Source organism: Silurus meridionalis, chromosome 19, assembly GCF_014805685.1.
Source record: "Silurus meridionalis isolate SWU-2019-XX chromosome 19, ASM1480568v1, whole genome shotgun sequence".
Classification (NCBI taxonomy): domain Eukaryota; kingdom Metazoa; phylum Chordata; class Actinopteri; order Siluriformes; family Siluridae; genus Silurus; species Silurus meridionalis.
The window spans coordinates 10,722,751-10,745,934 of record NC_060902.1 but is presented as its reverse complement, the minus strand read 5'-3'; the positions used below and the strand labels follow the sequence as shown (position 1 = coordinate 10,745,934).

The 23,184-nt window shown below is 37.0% G+C and overlaps 1 protein-coding gene across 9 annotated transcripts in view; it reads right to left on the bottom strand.

The window, feature by feature from the left end:
- Positions 1–23,184, bottom strand: part of plekhg5a (pleckstrin homology domain containing, family G (with RhoGef domain) member 5a) — a 52,308-nt gene that overhangs the window by 19,378 nt on the left and 9,746 nt on the right. For 5 of the 9 annotated variants that reach the window (XM_046874800.1, XM_046874798.1, XM_046874799.1 and 2 more), the window contains 8 exons: positions 15,130–15,166; positions 14,739–14,839; positions 10,420–10,480; positions 10,215–10,306; positions 9,871–10,007; positions 9,529–9,677; positions 1,469–1,657; positions 613–774 (listed from right to left, as the gene is read on the bottom strand). In XM_046874800.1, the coding sequence (XP_046730756.1) occupies positions 613–774; positions 1,469–1,657; positions 9,529–9,677; positions 9,871–10,007; positions 10,215–10,306; positions 10,420–10,480; positions 14,739–14,818 (870 nt within the window). In that variant the 5' untranslated portion in view covers positions 14,819–14,839; positions 15,130–15,166. Of the gene's footprint in view, positions 1–612; positions 775–1,468; positions 1,658–3,658; positions 4,276–9,528; positions 9,678–9,870; positions 10,008–10,214; positions 10,307–10,419; positions 10,481–14,738; positions 14,840–15,129; positions 15,167–17,263; positions 17,431–23,184 lie in introns of those variants that run through there. The other 4 variants (XM_046874795.1, XM_046874796.1, XM_046874797.1 and 1 more) reach the window with 2 other exon arrangements.

The following is a 23,184-nucleotide window of genomic DNA, read 5'->3' as shown; positions in this document are numbered from 1 at the left end:
TGTACACTATGCACTTTATGTGGCAAGCACTCAGTCATTAGCTCTGTGTTTTAGTCCTTAGCTCTGTGTTTTTTCTGTTATGTAGCTCTAGCGTTCTGGAGGCCAGGGTTCTGGAGGAACATTGTCTTATTTCACTGTGTACTGCGTCAGCTATATATGGTTGAAATTACAATAAAAGCTTCCTGACTTGACATCAACTTTATTTCTACCCCAAAACCAGACACATAGAAAGGCTAAAATAACAGTGATCATGCCTTCAAATTCAACTAAAATAAAGATGATTTTCTTCTTCAAAAGTAGCACTTTGCTATCTGTGGCATTACTCTTGTGTATATGGTGGGCTATAATATCATAAATGTTTTATGATGAATTTGTCTTTTGTGCACTTTGTCACCAAAGTGTCATTATAGTAATCATCCCGCCATGGTAGTATCATAGTAAATGTCATGTTCACACAATAAAAATTTAATACGGCACACATAACAGCTGAGTAATGAAGAATTTGGTATTTTTAAATGAGAAACTAGAATAAAATAGGCTGTGTTAAGATTTGATAAGTTAGAAAACCTATAGCGCTGTTGGAAAACTTTATAAAAAATTATGTGCATTTACCTCAGGATTCTCCAGAAGTTCTTTCCAGCTCTCCTCCATCTCAAGATTAGGCTCTTCCTCCCAGGAGTCTCTGTGGAAGGAGAGCTGCTGAGGCATCTTGGGTAATCCAAACAGAGTATAAGAATGAAGCTTACTCTGCAGTTGCTCTACACGTTCACATTCCTGTAAGATTAATAGATGGATGTATAGATAGGTATATGGATGGATGAATGATCAATGTCTTACATTCCAGCAGTACATAAATTAACACTTTTATTAATACACAACTAATAAAAACATTTTCTGTCTTAAAGGGTTTTAGATTGACAACCTATTCTGACAATATTTTTAGTCTGTGTCCTAATAAAGCAATATCAGAATGTATTCACTAATAGTTACTTTACTTTTGTAAGTTGCTCTGGATAAAATGGATGCAATTTACCATCAACTATTCAGTTGCTTTATATAAAAGTCACTGTGAATAAAGGCAAATACCAAAAAATGCCACTGCTCACTAGAGCTCCACACATTCTAAGCATTTCCTGCCAGTAAATGGGCCCAGTGTGAGCTGCCCACAGACATACTACGGTTTGTAGTGTCAAAATACGATATTATATTTATTTAATCAATTAAATTTGTGCCAATATAATCGATTACTCAATTGAATCAATATAATAAAAATAAATGCATTGCATTAATTCCATTTTATTTTTATACGTCATTTTATAAAATATAGAACAATTTATGTTCACAAATGTTAATATTAATAAACTTTTATTAAATTTGTTTTGCATTTCTTCCTCTTAACTGTTTCAAAATTAAACAAAATTAACCAAAATTTTGTGTACCATTATACACTAAGATGAATATGACAGACCTTGCTTATTGAGCCATTGCTCGAGCTGGAGCTGAAAAGAACACTGAAGCGGCTGGCAGCTTTGTTTTTCCAACGATCCGTCCCTGTGTTTGTAATCGTGCCGAAACCACTCAACTGCGACACTGAATCCAGAGAAACATTTGTGTCACCAAGAAACTCTGTAATGTTCTTCCGTCTATGTGCTTGACCCTGAAAAGAGTATAAGAGAGAAGGAGAAAACAATTATCAGCTTTCTGGATTACCTTATACTTGCTGATTGTGGCATTTTCTTGGACAAAAAAAAAAAACAACTCTCCTGGTATACAAGTCATATTTTCCAGTTTGAGAGACATTGAAGTTGTAATAGGGAGCATTTTAAGTGTTTCTTGCATGGGTTTGACAGGTAAATAAACATTAAGACAAAGCAACCAGGAAATCAACTAAAATAAAAATAAATTCAGCTTGAACTAGATTTTTATCTGTCTTCTTGATTATTTTTTATCTGAGGCTTTACAAACATCTTTCCTCAGTCTTAATGTTTTGACATATTCTTAGTTTGCTTCAGGAGCCATTAGTTGTAGATGTGTCATTTTTAATTAACTGTGAGATATTTAGGAGAAACCTAACTCACACCAGTAAGGGAGACACAATGATGCTTGAAAGACAAATGAAAGAATTCTTCCTCCCTGCCATGATTGAGAGAAATTGTATAATCAAAAAGATTATAGATTATCTCAGTATCCAAGTGAACTACTGTACCATTATGATTCCCAGAGACACTTAGATCAAAAGGTGCAGGCTATTTGCAGGCTATTTATTGGTAATAATGAAGACTACAGCAGGGGCAGATCTTTCTCTTATAAAGTCCCACAGTTACAGAACAGCCTTCCAATTGGTGTTCAGGACTCAGACAGTCTCAGTGTTCAGGTCGAGGCTGAAAACATTTATTTAGTCAAGCCTTTTATCGGTAGGTTTTTTTTTTTAGGTAAAGTAGCAGATCTGGAGAGATCATAAATATGGAGTGTTCAGTGAATTGGGATATTTGTATGCTGTCATCCCATCACATTCACGCATTCACCCAGGTTTGTTGACTGTGGTGTGGCGGGCCATCTCTTATCCCAGAGATCCCTTGTATGTGATACCTTCAGGCTCTTCCTTTTAGTTATGCCGAAATAGTGAGTCTTGCTGGAGTTCCCAACTGCACAGTGTCCTTAACTTATAACAATAATAATACTTGATAATCCATATCTTTTTCTCCCTGTCACCCCCTTCTGTCTCTCTTTCGAGTTAAACATGCTTCTGCGGTACCAGTGAACAGTGTTCCTGACCCTCTCCGCTCCTTGCATCTGCCCGCTTCGTCTTGGCCTGCCTCTGAATGGTGTTCTCTTCGATTGGAGGCCACTCTCTGCAGCTAGGGATGGTCTCACATCAACGGCCTGGGCATCCATGAAATTAAGGAGTAACACACAAGCTTTAAAGATGTATTTGAACTGTACTTGGACTGTTAACAGTATGCTACACTGACTCAGGACTACAGTTTGCATTTGATCATTACTGCACAGCTCAACATCGTTTAGCTGTAATAAATGGACATTTGGTGTTACTCAGATGGGGATGGGTTCCCTCTTAAGTCTGGATCCACTTAAGGTTTCTTCCTTATGCCATATAAGTGAGTTTTCCCTTGTCAGTTGCCACTTGCTTGTTTATTAGGGACAAACTTACACACACACACACACATTGTTTTTATATATATATATATATATATATATATATATATATATATATATATATATATATATATATATATATATATATAAAAACAATCTTGTTCATTCTTTATTACCACATTATCTGTGCAAAGCTGCTTTGAGACAATGTCCATTGTTAAAAGCGCTGTACAAATAAAAAATTTTTTTGGGTAGACATGGGGATGAATAGGCTTCATTTCTTGTATACTTGGCATCCTAACACCTAACTTTCCCACCATAACATACAACAGGTACTGTCTACTTTAAGACATTTTGCAATCCCTCCCTTCCAAGATCATAAATACAAATATTTAAAAGCAGAACCACTTTTCTTGCATGTGGCCTACATAAGTCCATATACAGCTTCAGTAATATCTTCATTTTTTATTTGTTTTTAAATATTTGAATGTAGATATATTGTAAGGGTTTACGGTATTACAATATTTTACTGTACAATCAGTACCTTGCTTCCTTGTTTAGTAACTCCATGTAGTTCTGATGAGCTGCTGGAAGGATCTAAGGAAGAGTTCCCTGATATGCAGCTGGGTGGATAAATCACCCCAGATTCAAAATGCTGCACACGGGCAGCCACCAGTCCATGGGTCTGAGACCTGCGGTTCTGCACCTCAGAGAGCTCACTTAGGGGGCTATAGTGAGCTAGTGTTCCTTCTACAGTCTCCAAAACACCTGGCACTCTGGGCACATGCCATGTTCTCTGACGGAAATTAAGCATTTCCACAAAATGTGTCCATTCAGTCGTGAAAAAATAGTAGAGGTACTGGCATTATGTTCCGAGATGGCATTCTTTAAATGGTTATTGTCAAGAAATTAGGAACATCCCAGTTTTTCTACTAAAAATATTGATAATAATCAAGAAAGGAATTATTTATCCAAAGCATATTGGTTGGTAAATTTCAGCCAAAAAAATCTTCTTGGGGTTTCTTCGTGTCTTTTCTCTGCACTCCTCATACCTGCCAATCTGCCGCTGCTGATTGTCTTTTGTTTCTCTTTGATCCCTAGAATAAATTCTGTAGGGTTGAAAACTGTTGTGCCTTCACTCCGCTCCACTCTGCCACTTCGGTCAACAGTCAAACTGATAACACACATTCTCTGTCACAGCACTTACACAGTCTCTCACACACTTTGGAACAGTGCATCATGTCTACTAGCCCTTCTTTACAACCACATTTATGACAGGTTACGTAAGGCCAGGCAGATACGGCATGACACAAAATACCTCTGTCCTCCTATATGATAATCCTAATGAATGACAAAACTTAAAATCAAAACTTTACAACTGCCCAATTTGCTTATGAAAAAGCCAATAGCACACACACTATTTAGCTTAGCAATGATTGTATTGATATGTGATTAATTTTGAGAAACTATATTCTACTACATCTACTGATCTGCTGATGAGGAACATGGTTGCACTGTGTGTAATGAGGAAGTAGTTAACAGACAAAACTTTGAACTGTGAACACCTGTACAGGGCCTATGTAAATTGCTAATGCCACACACACAAACACACACACACACACACAAAAGTGAGTATACCCCTCAAATTTCAGCAACTCTTAATTCTCTTAAAACTCAGTATATTGTTTAAAGGGACAATACTATAGAAATGAAACTTGGATATATTTTAGAGTAGTCAATGTGCAGCTTGTATAGAGTATAGATATATTTCTAACAAAAATTAGTACACTATAAGTGTGCGTCAGGTGCAGCAGCTATCTTAAAAAACAGATGTGCTGCAGCATTGCTTTAGAGTTTGCAGATGCAACAAGTCGGTTTGTATGGCCATCGTCCCAGAAGGAAGTCTCTTCTGCAGCTGGCTCACAAGAAATCCTGCAAACAGTTTGCTGAGGACAAACTGTCTAAGAGCATGAATTACTGGAACCATGTCTTGTAGTCTGATAAGACTAAGATAAACTTATTTGGCCCAGATAGTGTCCAGCATGTGTGGCGACACCCTGGTGAGGAGTACTAAGAAAATTGTGTCTTGCCTAAAGTCAAGCATGGTGGCGGTATCATCATGGTCTGGGGCTGCATAAATGCTGCTGGTACTGGGGAGCTGCAGTTTACTGAGGGAAACATGAATACCAACATGTACTGTGACAATCTGAAGCAGAGCCCTCTCTTCAGAAACTGGGCCAAACAGTGGTTTTCCAACATAATAATGACCTCCAAACACACTGCCCTCTGAGGAAGCTGAAGGTGATGGTGATGAAGTGGCCAAGTATGTCTCCATGAAGCCTATTGAGGACCTGTGGGGCATCCTTAAGAGAAAGGTGGAGAAGCACTACGTCTAACATCCAGCAGCTCCATGATGCCATTATTGAAAAGTGAAAGAGGATCCCAGCAACAACCTGTGCAGTTTTGAATTCCATTCCCAGAAGGGTTAAAGCAGTGCTAGATAACAATGGTGCGCACACAAAATATTGACAGTTTTGACATGTTCACTTAAGATGTACTTGTTCCGTTTGATGTCTCGATTATGCACATAATTAAAAACACAATTACTTTAAGAACATTTTGTCTTCATGTTATATGTTATGTATGGTTTTACCGATAATTTAAATACATGCATATTTGTATTCAACTTAAAAAGTATTCATTTAAGAAACATTTAAAAGAAATAAAAAAAAAAAAAAGATTCAACATAAATGTAGTAGCAACAATTATGATTTTAAAAATCAATTTAATAATCAATTATTTAAATGAATCAGTTTACAATGAACAGCAAACATTTCCACTTAGTCGTCAGCACCGCGCCCACGTGACCGATATCCCATTGTTTTCAGGTGTTAATGTTTAGCAACAGATTAAATAAAAAGGGAGAAGAGTAACCATTACTAACTATATATCATTCTAAAGCTCTAAGTCTCAAGCAGCAATTTTAGATCACTGTTATTCAATGGAAACATATAACGAATGCATTTGCTGAATGTTTTTAAGCAGTACACACAAACCGCATGCATAAAAAAAATTCACTACTTACATTACTATTGTAATAACGAGTCACAAACACATCCACTGCTGCTAATCCCGGTTTATTAGGAAAGATAAAGCTTCACTGAACATGCCCAAAGCATTTTTGCTCCAACCAAACAATAGTGTTGTAATTTTGATGGTTATTCCTTTGTTTATGCCACAAAACTTCGGCTGATGTTTGTGAATATCTTTTGGAATATCTTTCGCATAAAAAAACATCTTGATGGTAAAAAACAAATATGGCTGGTAGAATATAGTGTTACAAAATGCTTGAGACCACAAAATAAAAAATAATAAAAAAAGTAAAAGAGGCTGAATCTTTGGTTAAGTCTCCACTATAGGCAGGTGCCATGACGTTTTTATTATGTGCCACCTATCATTTCAAACCTTTTATTTCCAGCCAGTAGCATTATGGCATTATGTAGCCAATAAGTATTCTAACGATATATGGGAGGATTTTATTCCCCACTTGTGAGTCTTAGTTTTATTACTCTTTACAAACTCTTACTGGTCAAAGCAGAATGTGCTGTGACGAACCAGGAAGTGATGCAGGTCTTAGTTCGGCACAAACAGCTGTTTATAGCGAATGCTAACTGCGCTTTGTTTACAAAAAAAAGAGAAAACAGTGAAATGTGAGATTCGCACAAATCTCAGATTTGCACAAAGCAGCGATGTAGAAAATATTCTTGGGGGCGGAGTAAGAACAGAAACTTGGAGAACAGCGACTGCATGGAGATGTTATTTTACATCTGTAAGTTACAATAAATCTCCCTTTACAGTTTTATACAAGGTTATAGGTTTCTTTCGCCCGTTTGTTTTTATAAGAGAAATGCTTGAAAAGTAAGTGTGTGAGTGTGTTTGTGTTGCTGAGATTGGAATGGCCGCACATCAATATGTGACTGAATACATGACTGTAAAACAATAGCTTGTCTGGCTACTTGGCCATCAATATGAATGGCAAATCAATATCGATAGCCAAACATGTATAACAATAGCCTTTAATGGTCAGCCATTCATTTATATGCAGACTGCATGAATAGAGTATGAATGGCCACCTGAGTTTAGCAGGTGACTCTCAAACAGTGGGAGGGAGAAAAGGATCAGCCATAGTCTCAGATAAATGTTTGTAGGAATCTCATTTGTCATTAAAATCTTCATAAAATTTGAAATATAAACTCATGAGACATGTGGCTTTCAAACCAGTACTTTTCTGTATTGCTCCAGGACTGATTTCATGTATCTATATAAAACTTTCTTTCGGCTTCTCCCGTTAGGGGTCGCCACAGCGGATCCTCCGCATGTTTGATTTGGCACGTTTTTACGCTGCATGCCCTTCCTAATGCAACCCTCCCTATTTATCCGGGCTTGAGACCGGCACTAAGAGTGGCTGGGGTTGGTTCACCGCATCTGTGAGAGCGCTGCATCCTAACCACTAGACCACCAGGGGACCTATTTCATGTATTTATATATGAAATAAAAATAATGTTCAATGCAGGAAATGTATATCCATGGCACCTCATCATCTATAATTTAAAATCTTTTTGAGCAATATTAACTTTGATAATTGGCAGTAAAGCTCAAAGTGTCTTCTTTACAAAAATATCTAAATTTTGTATGTAGCACATTTTTCTCAGGAACTGTTAACATTTAAAATTTAGGTAGGGCTGAGAATCCTAAAATTTGGGAAGGGTGAACCAGACATAGTCTCAGATAAATGTTTGTAGGAATCAAATTTTTCATGATATCCTTATTCAATTTAAAATATAAACTCATTAAACATGTGGCTTTTAACCCAGTCCTTTTCTGGATTGCTACTTTACTGATTTCATGTATTTATATATGAAGAAAAAACCAGTTCAGGGAAAATAAATGTATGGTACTTCATCATATATATAACTTTCTATAACTTATCTTTTTAAACAATAACTTTAAATAATGGACAGTACAGCTCAAGTGTCAAGTGTCAAAAAAAAAAAAAGATTTTTTTTTGTGTATGTAGCCCACTTTTATCAGGAACTGTTAACATTTAAAGTTAGGTAGGGCATTTTCAGCTGTAAGTCCCAAAATCTGTGCCGAAGGCTACATCTCCTGCTGATCAGAGGCTGTTGCTGTAAACCAGGGGTCACCAACCTTTTTGAAACTGAGAGGTACTTCTTGGGTACCGATTAATGTGAAGGGTTACCAGTTTGATACACACTTCTAAAATAACAAATTTGCTCTATTTACCTTTAATTATATGTTGTTATTAATAATTAATGATATTCATCTATAACTAGTCATCTATATTTTAATATTGTCTTTTTAAAATTCACACCAATGCAAGTGTGTTTTTGTCAGGGAACCACCAACCACACCTCCCTTCAAGGCTCTCTCACTCAGCCTCTCCCTGCTCTAATCACCTACAGCTGTTCCCCATTACCTTTCCCCTGTAAGGTCCCGATTCCACCTCACTCACGGTCGGATCTACTCGTTGCCATGAGAGATCTACCGGACTTCCTACCGCTAGTATTCCCCGTACTTCCATGCTCATGGCTCCGCTTTGGAGAAAAGCGCTCAAGATAGGTTTGCCTTTAAAGGTTCACATTTGCGATCATCCCTGGACAACCCGCATTACAGATTCTACCCGCATTACGGTTTATACCAGCTCTCCGGTTCATACTTCTCCTCAAGCCTCTGCCTTGTATATGTACAGACTAAATAAAGGCAAGGTGTTTACCCATACTCCAGTATGGTATGGACTCTTGGTCTATCCGTGATAGATTTAAAAAAAAAATAGCAACAAAAATAATTAGCTGCAGCTCACTGGTAAGTGGCGCTATGGTGAGCTATTTTTAGAAAAGGCCCCATGTTGGTGACCCATGCTGTAAACCCTGTTTATTTAAATCAAAACTGACAAAATATTTAAATTCATACTGTATTTATTCTTTACTTCATTCATTACTAATGACTCAGTATTAATGCTTATTTCTTTCATGTTGGGTCTTGTGTTGTCCTGTTTAGCTTATTGTTAATTCTTTTTTTTTATGTTTAACTATATTGAAATTAGTTACCACCAAAACAAATTATCTCCAGTCTTATAATTTATTTTATTATATATTTAAATTTAAAAGTATTCTTTTAATTTCACAATAGTTGTTAACATACTGCACAATTCACTCTTGCAAATAATAAGGGATTCTGTTCTTGCCAAAAGGCCAATTCAGTTTACAAAGAAGACAATTTAGAAACTATACAACTTGTTCTGCCCTTTCACAAATTTCTGCAATTTCCAAACAAGAAACAAAAATAAGTGCAAACAAGAAAAGAAAAAAATAATCTATATTTAAAAAAACTTACATGCAAATTTGCTGCCTCTCGTCTGCCCAAAGAACCATGTTCTACCCGGCCAAAGAAAGCACTATAGGCAGTTGAGGGTCTTATGATGGGCAAGCTAAGGGAACGAGGATCCTTTACACCTTTCTCCATCCTCAGCTCTTCTGGTCTTGCTAATAATGTGCACAATGCAATACAGTTAATCAACACACTAAATAAATTAGGATTTTTTTTGTTAACTCCACAAGAATTGCCAGGCAAGTAAAGCTATATAAACTATAACAAATAAAGGAAAACAGAAATAAATTCTATATGATTGTATTCTTTGTTTAGGAATCACTGGGACTTTGTTGTTGAATTGCTTACCTCGTACTCTGAGGTAGTGTCCCCCTAAGCGGTAAGCCTCAAATCCAAGAGATAAGGGAGTATTGGACTGATCCAAAAACAAATCAACTTGAGATAATTCAATCCCCTTCTTCTCAAACACAGTGCTTAGAACATCCCTGTTACATACAACACAGTGACAGTATTACTCACACGGTCAATGTACACACACTAAGTGCACCAAACTTCATAAACAATTTTAATCTTTTAAAATTTTAATTTTAAACAATCATAAAAGTATTTTATACACCTATACAATTCTCATGCATTATATGCTTGTACATAAATGAAAGTGGAAGGTCTGTGCAAGACGTGTGCATAATCACCTTAAGGATTTCTTTTTAACAGCTTGGACTATTTCCATGCCTATGTCAACATTTAGGTCAAACTTAAGAGTAAAGAACTCTTTGCTGGTGTCCTGTAGAGGGCAGCAGGGGCAGAAAAACAAGTAAAAACAGTGAAGCTTAGAAAATTGTGTTTAATTTCTAAGTGTGTTGATTTAAATGAGTGTGTTCCCAGATAGTTACTTACTTCTGTATATCGTTGTCTTTCTTTCTTCTTCACTAGTTTTATCGGGCTCCTGTTGCAATCACTGGTAAACACAAATTTTTTTAATATAGTTTTACTTCAAATTTTATCACACCAATTCTGCAGTAAATATACAGCAATTTTCAATAATGTAGACAATTCATTATTTAAAAATCTAATTTTTAATTCTAATAATAATCACTTTGATAGATTTCGGTGCAGGAAAGATTTATCCATTAAAATCCTCATCATTATACACAAATTAAGGTAGTATGTACATTAAACAATTGCGTTAAAGTTGAGTAACCACAAAAAAAGTTATCTAGTACCAAGTTTAAGCCTTCATTACCTCATCTCTTTTCTAATCTGCCTCAGTCACTGCATTAGTACCTCATCACTTTACCGTGTTAAGCATACATTCACGTCAGCTACAGCACTGAGTTTTGTCAATAATCTTCCGGAAATGTCGATATTAATTAGATCTCCGTTTGACGCCGCAGAGCTTGACTGGGCCACTGAATATCTAAAATCAATGTTCCGTTACATTCTAGATGTAGCTCCCCTTAAGACCGAAATGATCAGGGAGGAAAAAATAGCACAGTGGTATAATTAACATACGTGCACCTTAAAACAGACCACTCTGAAATTAGAAGGTAAATAGCGTCAAACAAAATTGACAGTATTTCAAATAGCATGGAAGGAGAGCCTCCTAAATTATTAGAAAAAATCTCTTAGTGCTGCTAGATCAGCATATTTCTCCACCTTCATAGAAAATGACAAGCATAATTCTAGATTTTTATTCAGCATGGTAGCAAAATTAACAGGAAATAAAAGCACTGCAGCAACATGCACACCATCATTAGGTAGTAATGATTTTATTAACTTTTTTAATAATAAAATTGAAAACATCATGCAAGAAATCCAGACGATTAATATAAATCCAAACTATTTTACAAATAACCCTGTAGACAGCAGTGTAATTATAACAGACAATCAATTAGAGCTGCAACTAACGATTATTTTTTCTGTCGACTAATCTGGCGATTATTTTTCCGATTAGTCGACTACTCTAACGATTATTTTTATTTTTTGCTTATTCTAGTGTTCTTTTTTTTAATTAGCTAATTAATCCCTTGGATAACTTTACAAAAAATGATAAGTACAACTTCTAATATAATAGTTTAACCTTTATAATTTTTTTTCCAACAAATACTTCAATGTTTTTACAGTATACAAAAATAAAATGTAAACAACACTTTAGCATCAGGCACGAATAATGCAATATGAATTCAACAAAACTCAACACTGTGCAAAAATTCATGAAGTGTAAGGCCATTTGGGGCGTGCAAACAGTGACATCCTTTATATGAAATAAATCTTGTACACAGGTTTGCCACTTCCTGAGAAAAAAACAAACAATAATTAACATTGGGAACCAATTTAAACATAAAATCTATGATTGCTAACAATATATAAACTGTACTGTATTTCAAAGAGGGTAGTAAATCTGCATATTTTTTTAATGAACTGAATGTGATTAATTACAATGTTTACTATGATTACTTTGATTACAATATTAATTGTATTTCAGAAAGTGTAGTGAATGTCATTTTATTATGAAATACAGAAAGCATTTTAAACTCTTTAACTAATGAGATCATTTATTATTAATCACGTACTTGTGATTATGTTTATTTAAATGGATTGTGCCAGAAGTAAACAAAAATGCACTAGTAGCCTATTTATCTATATGTTCACGTACACTACTAGAATACAGCGAACTGTTATGTAAATCTAGTAGTTAATCTTAAGTCTGTGTGCATAAACAACTTCCAACAACCAGTAAATGTACAAGTTAAAGTTTGCTTTATTGTCATCAAAGTAACCTATACAGTATATGTTTAGAGTTTATACCGTTAGCGATTAGCATTACCATTATTACCTAGCATATATTAATTAATTCTTGACCAAAACACAGCAGGTAAGAACATAATTACTAATTGTAATAATAAATACTTACAAAGATGGCTCGTCCTTTTGAGGTCAGAGAGCACCAGGATGTTTTCTTCTGAGGTGCTCGTGCATCGCAGTTGTGCTGCCGTGGTACGACATTTCGGTTTTGCAAAGGGAACAAAGGACCATTTCATTTGGCCTCTGTTTAAAGTATTCCTATACTTTTGATAATCGTGGTCTAGCTTTTTGTGACAGACTGGAACTTTCTCCATTCCCAGGAGCAGAAGCCGCCATTACACGAGATGAATGTAAACAGTGTGACGCGTCGACGCATTTCACGCATGTCGACGTATTTTCGTTGCAGCACTACAATCAATTACAAAGTTTTCAAGAGAATGACAATTTAATTTATTTCCTCATCAAAATCATAACCCTGCATTCTCGAAACTCTTGTCTACAAGTTTCTTCAAACATAATTCCAGAGGTAATTATACCAGTTTTAAAATAGATAAACTCTTCCATTAGCACTGGTTATGCACCTAAATCCTTCCAACTGGCAGTTATCCACCCCCCTCTAATTAAGAAACCTGACATTGACCCATGTCAGCTGTCCAACTACAGGCCAATATCAAATCTCCCCTTTATATCCAAAATTAGGTTGTAGCACAGCAGTTATGCTCACATCTACTTAGAAATAACATTTTCAAAATGTATCAGTCAGGATTTAGGCCTCATCATAGCACAGAGACGTCACTAGTTAAGGTGGTATATGAGCTGTTATTGGCCTCTGATCTTACTTGTTTTGCTCGACCTTAGTGCAGCTTTTGACACCATTGATCATACTATCCTGCTTGCTAGAACGTTGTTGGAATAAAGGGAACAGCTCTCTCTTGGCTTAGGTCTTATTTGACTGATCGCTATCAGTTTGTTGATGTAAATGGTGAGTTCTCCACACTCTATGAGGTAAAGTTTGGCTTTCTGCAAGGATCTGTCTTAGGCCCACTGCTTTTCTCTTTATATATGCTGCCTCTGGGTGAAATTATATATAAACATGGTATTCGCATCCATTGCTATGCTGATGACACAGTTGTATATTTCAGCAAAGCCAGATGGGAGAAATTAGCTAAACAATGTTGGGGAGTGTGTAAAGGACATTAGACAGTGGATGCTTGATAACTTTCTTCTGCTCAACTCAGATAAGACGGAAGTACTTTTACTAGGACTACTTGCAGCTAGAAGTAAACTTTCTGATTATGTAGCATCTCTGGATTGTGTTTGTTTCAGCGTGTACAGCAGTCAAAGACCTTGGTGTGATTATTGACCCTAGTCTTTCCTTTAGGGCTCACTTGAAAAATATTACCAGGATCGCCTTCTTTCACCTTAGAAATATTGCTAAAATTAGAAATATGATGTCGTTATAGGATGCAGAAAAACTAGTTGATGCTTTCTTTATATCTAGTTTAGACTACTTTAATGCTTTACTGTCTGGGTGTTCGAGTAAGTGCATAAATAAGCTTCAGTTAGTTCACAATGCAGCAGCAAGAGTCATCACTAGATCTAGAAAATATGACCACATTACCCCTGTTTTAATCAGTCTACACTGGCTCCCAATCAAATTTTGCATTGATTATAAAATATTACTACTGACGTATAAAGCACTTAACGGTCTTGCACCGCAGTATCTGAGTGAACTTCTGTACCAATATGATCCTTCATGCCTACTTAGATCAAAAGGTGCAAGGTATTTGTTAGTACCTCAAATAATAAAGACTATAGCAGGGGGCAGATCTTTCTCTTATAAAGCCCCACAGTTATGGAACAGCCTTCAAAACAGTGTTCGGGACTCAGACACTGTCTTAGTGCTTAATGTCAACAGTCTGCTACACTGACTCAGCACTACAGTTTGCTTCTGATCACCATCAGTGTACCTCGCAACATTGTATATCTGCAATAAATGAACATTCGGTGCAACCCAGATAAGGATGGGTTCCCTCTTGAGTCTGGTTCCTCTCAAGGTTTCTTCCTTATGCCATCTCGGGGAGTTTTTCCTTACCACAATCGCCACCAGCTTGCTCATCATGGTTAAACTTACGCTTTAAAAGAACATATTATTTTTTTATCACCTCATTATCTGTGTAAAGCAGCTTTATGACAATGTTCATTGTTAAAAGCGCTATACAAATGAACTGAATTTTTAATTTCCTCGTCAGCCAAACTTGGAGGAAAAGAAAATACATTTCTCCAAGTTTCTCATTTGTAGTTCTATCAGAAAGCATAGGGAAATCCCCTTTTGCTATGCAAGCAAAGGCCCTGTGTGTGTTGAACATACAGCAGAATGGATACACAAATAAAATAAAAAAATTACTTGCCCCACATCAAAAACTCCTTCTTCCCCTTCCTCCAGATCAGAGCTAAACCGGGTGTGTGTGGAACAGGAGCGAGTTGACATGTTGCGAGCAAGGGTTGGAACCTGACAGGAGTATAGTTAAAGTCAAATTACCTGGAATGTACAAAATGTTGTATCCTGCCAATGATATGCAACATTTCTATGTTCATGTTAAGTAAAATAAATGACAAATAATTAATGTATAAATCTGAAACTTTATAATATTGTGAAAGATTGTGGATATAGAAGCTTTCAAATACAGGACTGAAGTCTTAACCTTTCAAATCAGATTGTGGAGCCCTACCAAAAATGTATGTTCCCACCAGTAACAGGGTGTGACATGTGATGTGATTCTGAGAGGTGCAGTGGCCTACCTTCCCTAAAATCTTGGCATAATAGGAGGTGACATACCTGTGATGGAGAAAATTAAATTTCAGTGTTGTTAGTTTTACTGAAATGTTCACAGACATGTAAACAAGGGCAGCTTTCCATTTAAATTCTTCTTAAAATAATCTTGGCTAGTGGTCAGAAAATAATCCTTGCAAGCAAAATTTGGGGCACCAGCCCAGTTTAAAACTGCTGCTTCTTTTATCACAACTAGAGCCACTCATATAAAAAAAAAAGCGCATTCACTTTCACACCATAGTCAAGATTTAGTTCTATGTATTTCCTTGTGAGGCCTTACGATATTTTGCCTTCTGTCTCATTCCCTAATAATGCCAATTTATGTTTTTTATTTTTAGATTGCTTTTTTGTTTTTATTATTGTTACCTGCTTTTCTGTCGATTTCTGGTAGTGGCCTTGGACTATTTATTACATTGATTTGCAGATATTGCATATGGATCCCTAGTCTCTTTTTCCAATTCCCCTCCTCAGTCTCTCTTCGTCCAGTAAAACTGCTGAACCAATTTACCCACTTTATAGATATTATGGGAACAATGTTTTATGGACATTATGGGGGACTCTGTCAGCCTCATGTCTGAGTAACACCCCCAATAGCCAGGTTGAAAGGGGAAAATATTCAGTGGTCCACAGAGTTTATTGTGCTGACAACCAGGAGAACTGGGTCCAGTTCCTGCTGTGGATAAATATAACCAATTTCCTAGGTCACTCAACCACATATGGCCACAAAGCTGCTTCTCTTACTTTCAATATTAAACATACCACCACTGTCAAAACTTTATGATATAGCAAGCAAAAGCTTTAAAAAAAAATTCCAACCACATATCTTCCACAAAATATTCGCACACTATATTCCACAATTTCTGGAATCTGCCGGAACCATTGACTTCCCACAATACAAAGCTGAGCCTGTTCGTTTTTATTTCAAAACTAAAAAAAAAATTTTAATACCAGCAGTAATAACACTTGGAAAAAAGTCTGAAAGAGTTAATTTATTGATGATGATTACAAGACATTCAGTGTCACCCAGATAAGGATGGGTTTAGGGTTCTGCTTCCTCTCAAGGATTCTTCCTCATCTTCCTCATTCCATCTCCGAGTTTTTCTTTGTCACTTTCGCCAATGGCTTGCACATAATAAATTTATAAGCGATAAACATATATGAATCGATTTATCCATTTACAGGTCATATTCATAATCTATTTAATTCTGTAAAGCTGCTTTGGGACAATGCCCATTGTTTAAAGCATTATAAAAATAAAACTTAATTGAATTGAACATACTGGTGTGTTCAGTATCTATTACACACAGGGACAAAAAAACAAACAAAAAAAAAACAGATATAAGGGGTGGGGGTTGGGGGGGCTTCAATGTGTTTCCTCCTATTGTTCATTTTTATTGCATGGCAACTATAACAACTGATGCTAAAACACACACACATACCACATCAGACATGTTTATTCTATCTAAACTAGACTCTATATTTAAATAAAAATAGGTTATATTAATAGGATCAGACTATAGCAAACAGCAGGTTTAACACAATAAACAAAGAGTCAATAATTGGGGTGGGGGAAAAAAGCTGAAAGATATTTTATTTAGAATATACTGTCAGTATAATGTCAGAATAAACTACGTCTGCCTTAACGAACAAATGTACTGAGAGTATAGCTCAAGCACAAACCAAAATTAATGTCTGCAGTACCCAAATTAATTTAATGTCTGCTTGAAGGCCGTTAGGTATAACACAAGAGTAAAGTTGTGAGGACACTGACAGACATATAACGGATACAAAAGAAATCACATGTGAAAACCATGGAGAAAATTCTCACTTACTCCAAATACACAGTTTTTAAATGCTATCCTATTTGGCTTGTAAGTCATTTTACATTGGACTAAACATCCACATTATTAACAAAATTGGCAAAAAAAAAAAAAAAAAAAAACAACAGCACTCAACAAAAAATGTGAATGCTATACTTAACTCCCTCAATTCTGAGAATTAATGAAAAAGTAGAAAGGAAAATGAAATCTGCTGAGATAAATGCAAAAAAGTAAAAAAAGAACAATAGCTGCCCAGCCAAGCAACTGACCAGTTAGCACTTACCTACTGCTGCAGTAAAGTAATAAATGCATGCGTATGTCTCCAAACAAGTATGAGCTGTTGGTGGTATACACTAACAGTACACTGTAGTCCTACTGTAGTGTTTTAGGACAGCGTTGGTCTTTGAGCGGCTACTCCATATTGCGCTCTCTCAGTCTCTGTTGCTGCCTTCCTTTTTCCATCTATTCCTTTTTACTCACTTCCTTCCTTTCTTTCCTGTAGTCTTTTACATAATTTGTGTGTGTGAGTAAGTACAACAGTGAGTGAGCACCAGGTGGAGAATGTATATATTGCGTGTGTAATAGTGAGATTATATATTTAAACATATTTAATATTTGTAAATATATGAAGTGCCCAAAATTAATTTTATTAAATTGCTTGAATTTTAAACACATGCATTTTTTCCCTTTCCCCGGGCTGTGATGTTTTGCTTAAAAACTATGTTTATAGTTGTTTTTGGTTTAAGGCTTAAGATTATGATGGTCCATTTTTGCAGGAAATAATCTTTGCTAACTTTGTCAAATGTGTGCAAATATTTTGTAACTGGCTTTGATTTGATGGGAAGGTTTTTTAATCACAGCAATAGCAATTGGTAGCAATTGGTACCTACCAGTAGTAAAACAAAGAGAGGACAATTAGTGAACTAGCAACAGAAGGTCATAAGTGCTCAAGGCACATTAATGCATTTGGGGGAGTAATGGCTAGCCCTTCTGGTCAGAACCCACAGAAGTGCTATTTTACAACAACTTGCTGAAGAAGAAATTACTAAACGAAAGTATAAAAATGCAGTTCTGGCAGCCATGTGGATGCTCATCTAAGACATACCACCTTCCTAAACGCTGGTGCACACCATGTATGTCCCTTAATGGCATATTGTAATGGCAGTGGCCTTTTCAGCAGGTTGATACAATCTGATACACTGCTAAATTTCTCAGGAATGTTTTGAGAAACATGTTGACTTTTCCCTTTAAAATCACCAAAAACCCAATCTATTTGAGAATTTGTGGAAAGTGTCAAGCCATAGTGGGCCATCTGCTAATGCTTGGTGTTAAAAACCACAGAATAATTTTAAAGTGCTGATGATGTCTATTTCTTGTCTATTTCAAGTTGTTTTGATAGTGCAAGCAGGACCTACACAATGTTAGACAGGTGGTTTTAATTTTATGGCTGGCCTGACTTCACTAATTATTATTTACAAACCCCCAGGATGTAGGCCTCTCTCTTTTCTCTTGTTCTCTCTCTTACTCCTCCCTGAGGTCCCATCTTCCTAGAACAGAGGTAAGTCTAAAAGCATCACCTCAAACCCAATTTAGCAGAGATTGCAGTGTCTGTGAGTATGTAAGGGTGTCATATTAGTTAGGCCTTGGTATAACCACTGTCCATCAACACCTGATTTAGTGCAGGACTTGCTATCGCAGGTTGGATGGCTATTATTAGACATTTTCACATATACATATAACATATAATAAAACAGAACTACTAGGGCCACAGGCAGCTCTACGATTACATAATTACCCTGGGTGTCTTTTCCATTATATTATGTGCACCTGTAATAGGCCTAGGTAAGAAATTTTAAATTTTTTAATAATTCAAACAAATAAATTGAAAGATTTCTTTTATTCGAAAAACCTTTACACTTTTTTGGCATCCAGACAGTTCTATTCTAGAAACATTTAGCTGAAATAAATGTTCTCTCTAAAATTTGCCAAAGGTGCTCTCTGACTATTATTATATTTTTATTATTTTTTTTTTATTATTATAATTAAATTTTAGAATTTAGATTTTGGGACTAGGCAGGTCATTTCATGATAGACAACACTCCAGCCAACTGTTTGTTTTCTATATTATGCTTGCAGGACTTCATTGTCTTATTGTATAATGAAATTCGTTCAAATTAGCCACAGTCCAGTTGGACCTGCATAGAGTTAAAGTATGGAATAGTAGCCATGTTTTTTCCATATTCCTTTTACTCATAATAGGTATCCAAAGTTACTTGCTCCAAAACAACACCAAACCAATAAGGTTCTACTTAGATGTTTGACTGTGGGGCAGCAGGTCTCTCCTATACCTTTAATTAAGTCTTAATTAAGTTTTTCTGTTAGAGACACAAATGTAAAATTTAGATTCAACTTTTTAAGCTTTTGTTCGTCATTCACTTTTCAATTCTTGATATTTTCTTGCCATTTTTGACTTTCTTGCATATAAACAAAACCAACATAGGTGTGTTTCAAACAAAAGCGTTCCCAACCTTTTGACAAACACTGTTGTATATACACACTCACCAGCCACTTTATTAGGTACACCTGTCCAACCCCTAATTAACGCAAATTTCCAAATCAGCAAATCACATGGCAGCAACTCAATGCATTTAGGCATGTAGACATGGTCAAGATGATCTGCTGCAGTTCAAACCGAACGTCAGAATGGGGAAGAAAGGTGATTTAAGTGACTTTGAACGTGGCATGGTTGTTGGTGCCAGACGGGCTGGTCTGAGTTTTTCAGAAACTGCTGATCTACTGGGATTTTCACGCAAATGCCTTGTTGATGCCAGAGGTCAGAGGAGAATGGCCAGACTGGTTCGAGCTGATAGAAAGGCAACAGTAACTCAAATAACCACTCTGAACGCACAACACTTCGAACCTTGAGGCGGATGAGCAGAAGACCAGGGTTAGGGTTAGGGTGCCACTCCTGACATCTAAGAACAGGAAACTGAAGCTACAATTCGCACAGGCTCACCAAAATTGGACAATAGAAGATTGGAAAAACGTTGCCTGGTCTAATGAGTCTCGATTTCTGCTGTGACATTCGGATGGTAGGGTCAGAATTTGGCATCAACAACATGAAAGTATGGATCCATCCTGCCTTGTATCAACAGTTCAGGCTGGTGGTGTAATGGTTTGGGGGATATTTTCTTGGCACACTTTGGGCCCATTAGTACCAATTAAGAATCGTGTCAACGCCACAGCCTACCTGAGTATTGTTGCTGACCATGTCCATCCCTTTATGACCACAGTGTACTCATCTTCTGATGGCTACTTCCAGCAGGATAACCCGCCATGTCATAAAGCGCGAATCATCTCAAACTGGTTTCTTGAACATGACAATGAGTTCACTGTACTTAAATGGCCTCCACAGTCACCAGATCTCAATCCAATAGGGTACCTTTGGGATGTGGTGGAACAGGAGATTCGCATCATGGATGTGCAGCGACAAATCTGCAGCAATTGCGTGATGCGATCATGTCAATATGGACCAAAATCTTTGAGGAATGTTTCCAGTACTTTGTTAAATCCATGCCACGAAGGATTAAGGCAGGTTTGAAGGCAAAAGGGGGTCCAACCCGGTACTAGTAAGGTGTACCTAATAAAGTGGCCGGTGAGTGTAGTTATAGAAGAGACAACATTTATAACTGCTATTTTAGCAATAATAAAGGTCTATTGTTAAATTTTATTTATATGAAGTTTAGTATTTTCTCATCCCGGCTTGCTCATCAGGGACAACTTACACTTAAAAATTGAATAAGATGTTCTTTATATCACCACATTATCTGTGTAAAACTGTTTTGAGACAATGTTCATTGTTAAAAGCGCCATACAAATAAAAATGAATTGAAGTATTTGGCATATCAATAATTGTTACATGATTTAAGTTCAGCTGTGTACAATATCATTTCTTTGTTCCTGCTGACACCTTTCACTGAGAAAAGAACAGTGTAAAGGACTGCAGGGGAGTGTCAGGATATCCTCCATAAACATCAAAATTTTTAAAGCATAAGCACCAATGTTTGCCAAATCCAGGGCATTGCACTATAGAGAATAAAGCATTCGCTTTATAAAACCTGTTGAGAGCTGAGAATTAATTTATCAGTGTAAAATACAGAAAAAAAAAAAAGACAAATCAATTAAAACATGCCTCAGTGACATGCAAAGGATGAATCATCAATGTTTCCAGCAGTGTGGTGTCATTTTATACCCTTTTCCTGTTTTTCCCCTATTTGCTACACTATGACAACTTCCTCTTGCCACGTCTATGGGTCATCTTTCCAAAAGCTGCGCCATGCTTTCATAAGTCAGTGAATCATAACGTGCCAAAGTGCATTGTTTTAACTCAAGTTAAGATATATTAGCTCAATGATGGCACAGATGTACAATTCAGAAAAAATTTAACAATAACATTAAGATAAAAAGGGCACTCAACGCCCCCCCCAATTGACACCTTATGCATCGTTAATAGATTAAAACATAAGAAAAATGTATTTGAACATGTGAAAATAAATCAACCCATGATTGGGAGTGCTCAATAAAACAATATTTTTGGGGGACAAACTGAAAGAATAATTAAGAAAATTATGATCCAATTAATATAAGCAAATATCAATTATATATATAATTGATATTTGCCAAAACTTCTACTACTACCCAGAAAGTGCCATTGTGCTCTTTAACCTAAATCAATCTCCCCTGCAAAAAAATTGATATGGACCTCTTTGGGCTATTAGAACAGACTGGACAAGAGTATTGCTTTGTACTAGTTTTGGTGGACTACACATTATGATACCCAGATGTAGTATGTGCATTTACATGGCTCAAGTTACTGGGCCATGTTCAGGCCCTACTAGGGCCTGTTCAGTTCAGGCCCTACTGGGCCTGAACACCTCCCTCTGCAACTGGATTCTGGACTTCCTGACTGAAAGACCTCAGTCAGACAGGATCGGGAAAAGCATCTCCAGCACCACCACACTGAGCACTGGAGCCCCTCAGGGCTGTGTGCTCAGTCCACTGCTGTTCACTCTGCTGACTCACGACTGTGCACCAACGCACAGCTCGAATCACATCATTAAGTTTGCTGATGACACGACCGTGGTGGGTCTAATCAGCAAGAACGACGAGTCAGCATACAGAGAGGAGGTGCAACGGTTAACAGCCTGGTGTGGAGCTAACAACCTGTCTCTGAACGTGGACAAAATGAAAGAGATGGTTGTTGACTTCAGGAGAACACAGAGTGACCATTCTCCACTGATCATCGATGGATCTTCAGTGGAGATCGTCAAGAGCACCAAATTCCTTGGTGTTCATCTGGCGGACAACCTCACCTGGTCACTTAACACCAGCTCCATCACAAAGAAAGCCCAGCAGCGTCTCTACTTCCTGAGAAGGATAAGGAAAGCTCATCTCCCTCCCCCCATCCTGACCATGTTCTACAGAGGGACCATCGAGAGCATCGTGAGCAGCTGCATCACTGCCTGGTTTGGGAACTGCACCGTCTCGGATCGCAAGACCCTACAGAGGATAGTGAGGACAGCTGAGAAGATCATCGGAGTCTCTCTCCCCTCTATCATGGACATTTACACCACACGCTGCATCCGCAAAGCACACAGCATTGTGGATGACCACACACACCCGTCACACACACACACACTTCACCCTCCTACCATCAGGGAAACGGTTCCGAAGCATTTGGGCTGTCACATCAAGACTGTGCAACAGTTTTTTTCCCGCAAGCCATCAGGCTCCTCAACAAACATCTGAACTGAACTCTCTCTCACACACATACACACTTACACACACACACACACACACACACTTACACACAACTGAGTGACTGATCTGTACAACCGGACTCAACACACATCATACACTTCGCACACCCAGGTTTCACACCATTCACACCTTTCATTATCGCAAAATGTTTACATGCCGTTTGTTGCTGATCTTCCGGGACCTGCTCTTTTTGCACAATATTCTGTCCAAATCCTTTGGTCACTGTTCAGTTTATTTTGATTGCTGCTATTGTTGAATTGCACAATTCTGTTACATTTTTCTGCTATTGTAGAATTGCACAATTCTGTTTACATTTCTCTGTTTACATTTTTCTGCTACTGTGCACCTTATTCTGTCACGACAGGTTTTACTGGCGGAGCTATT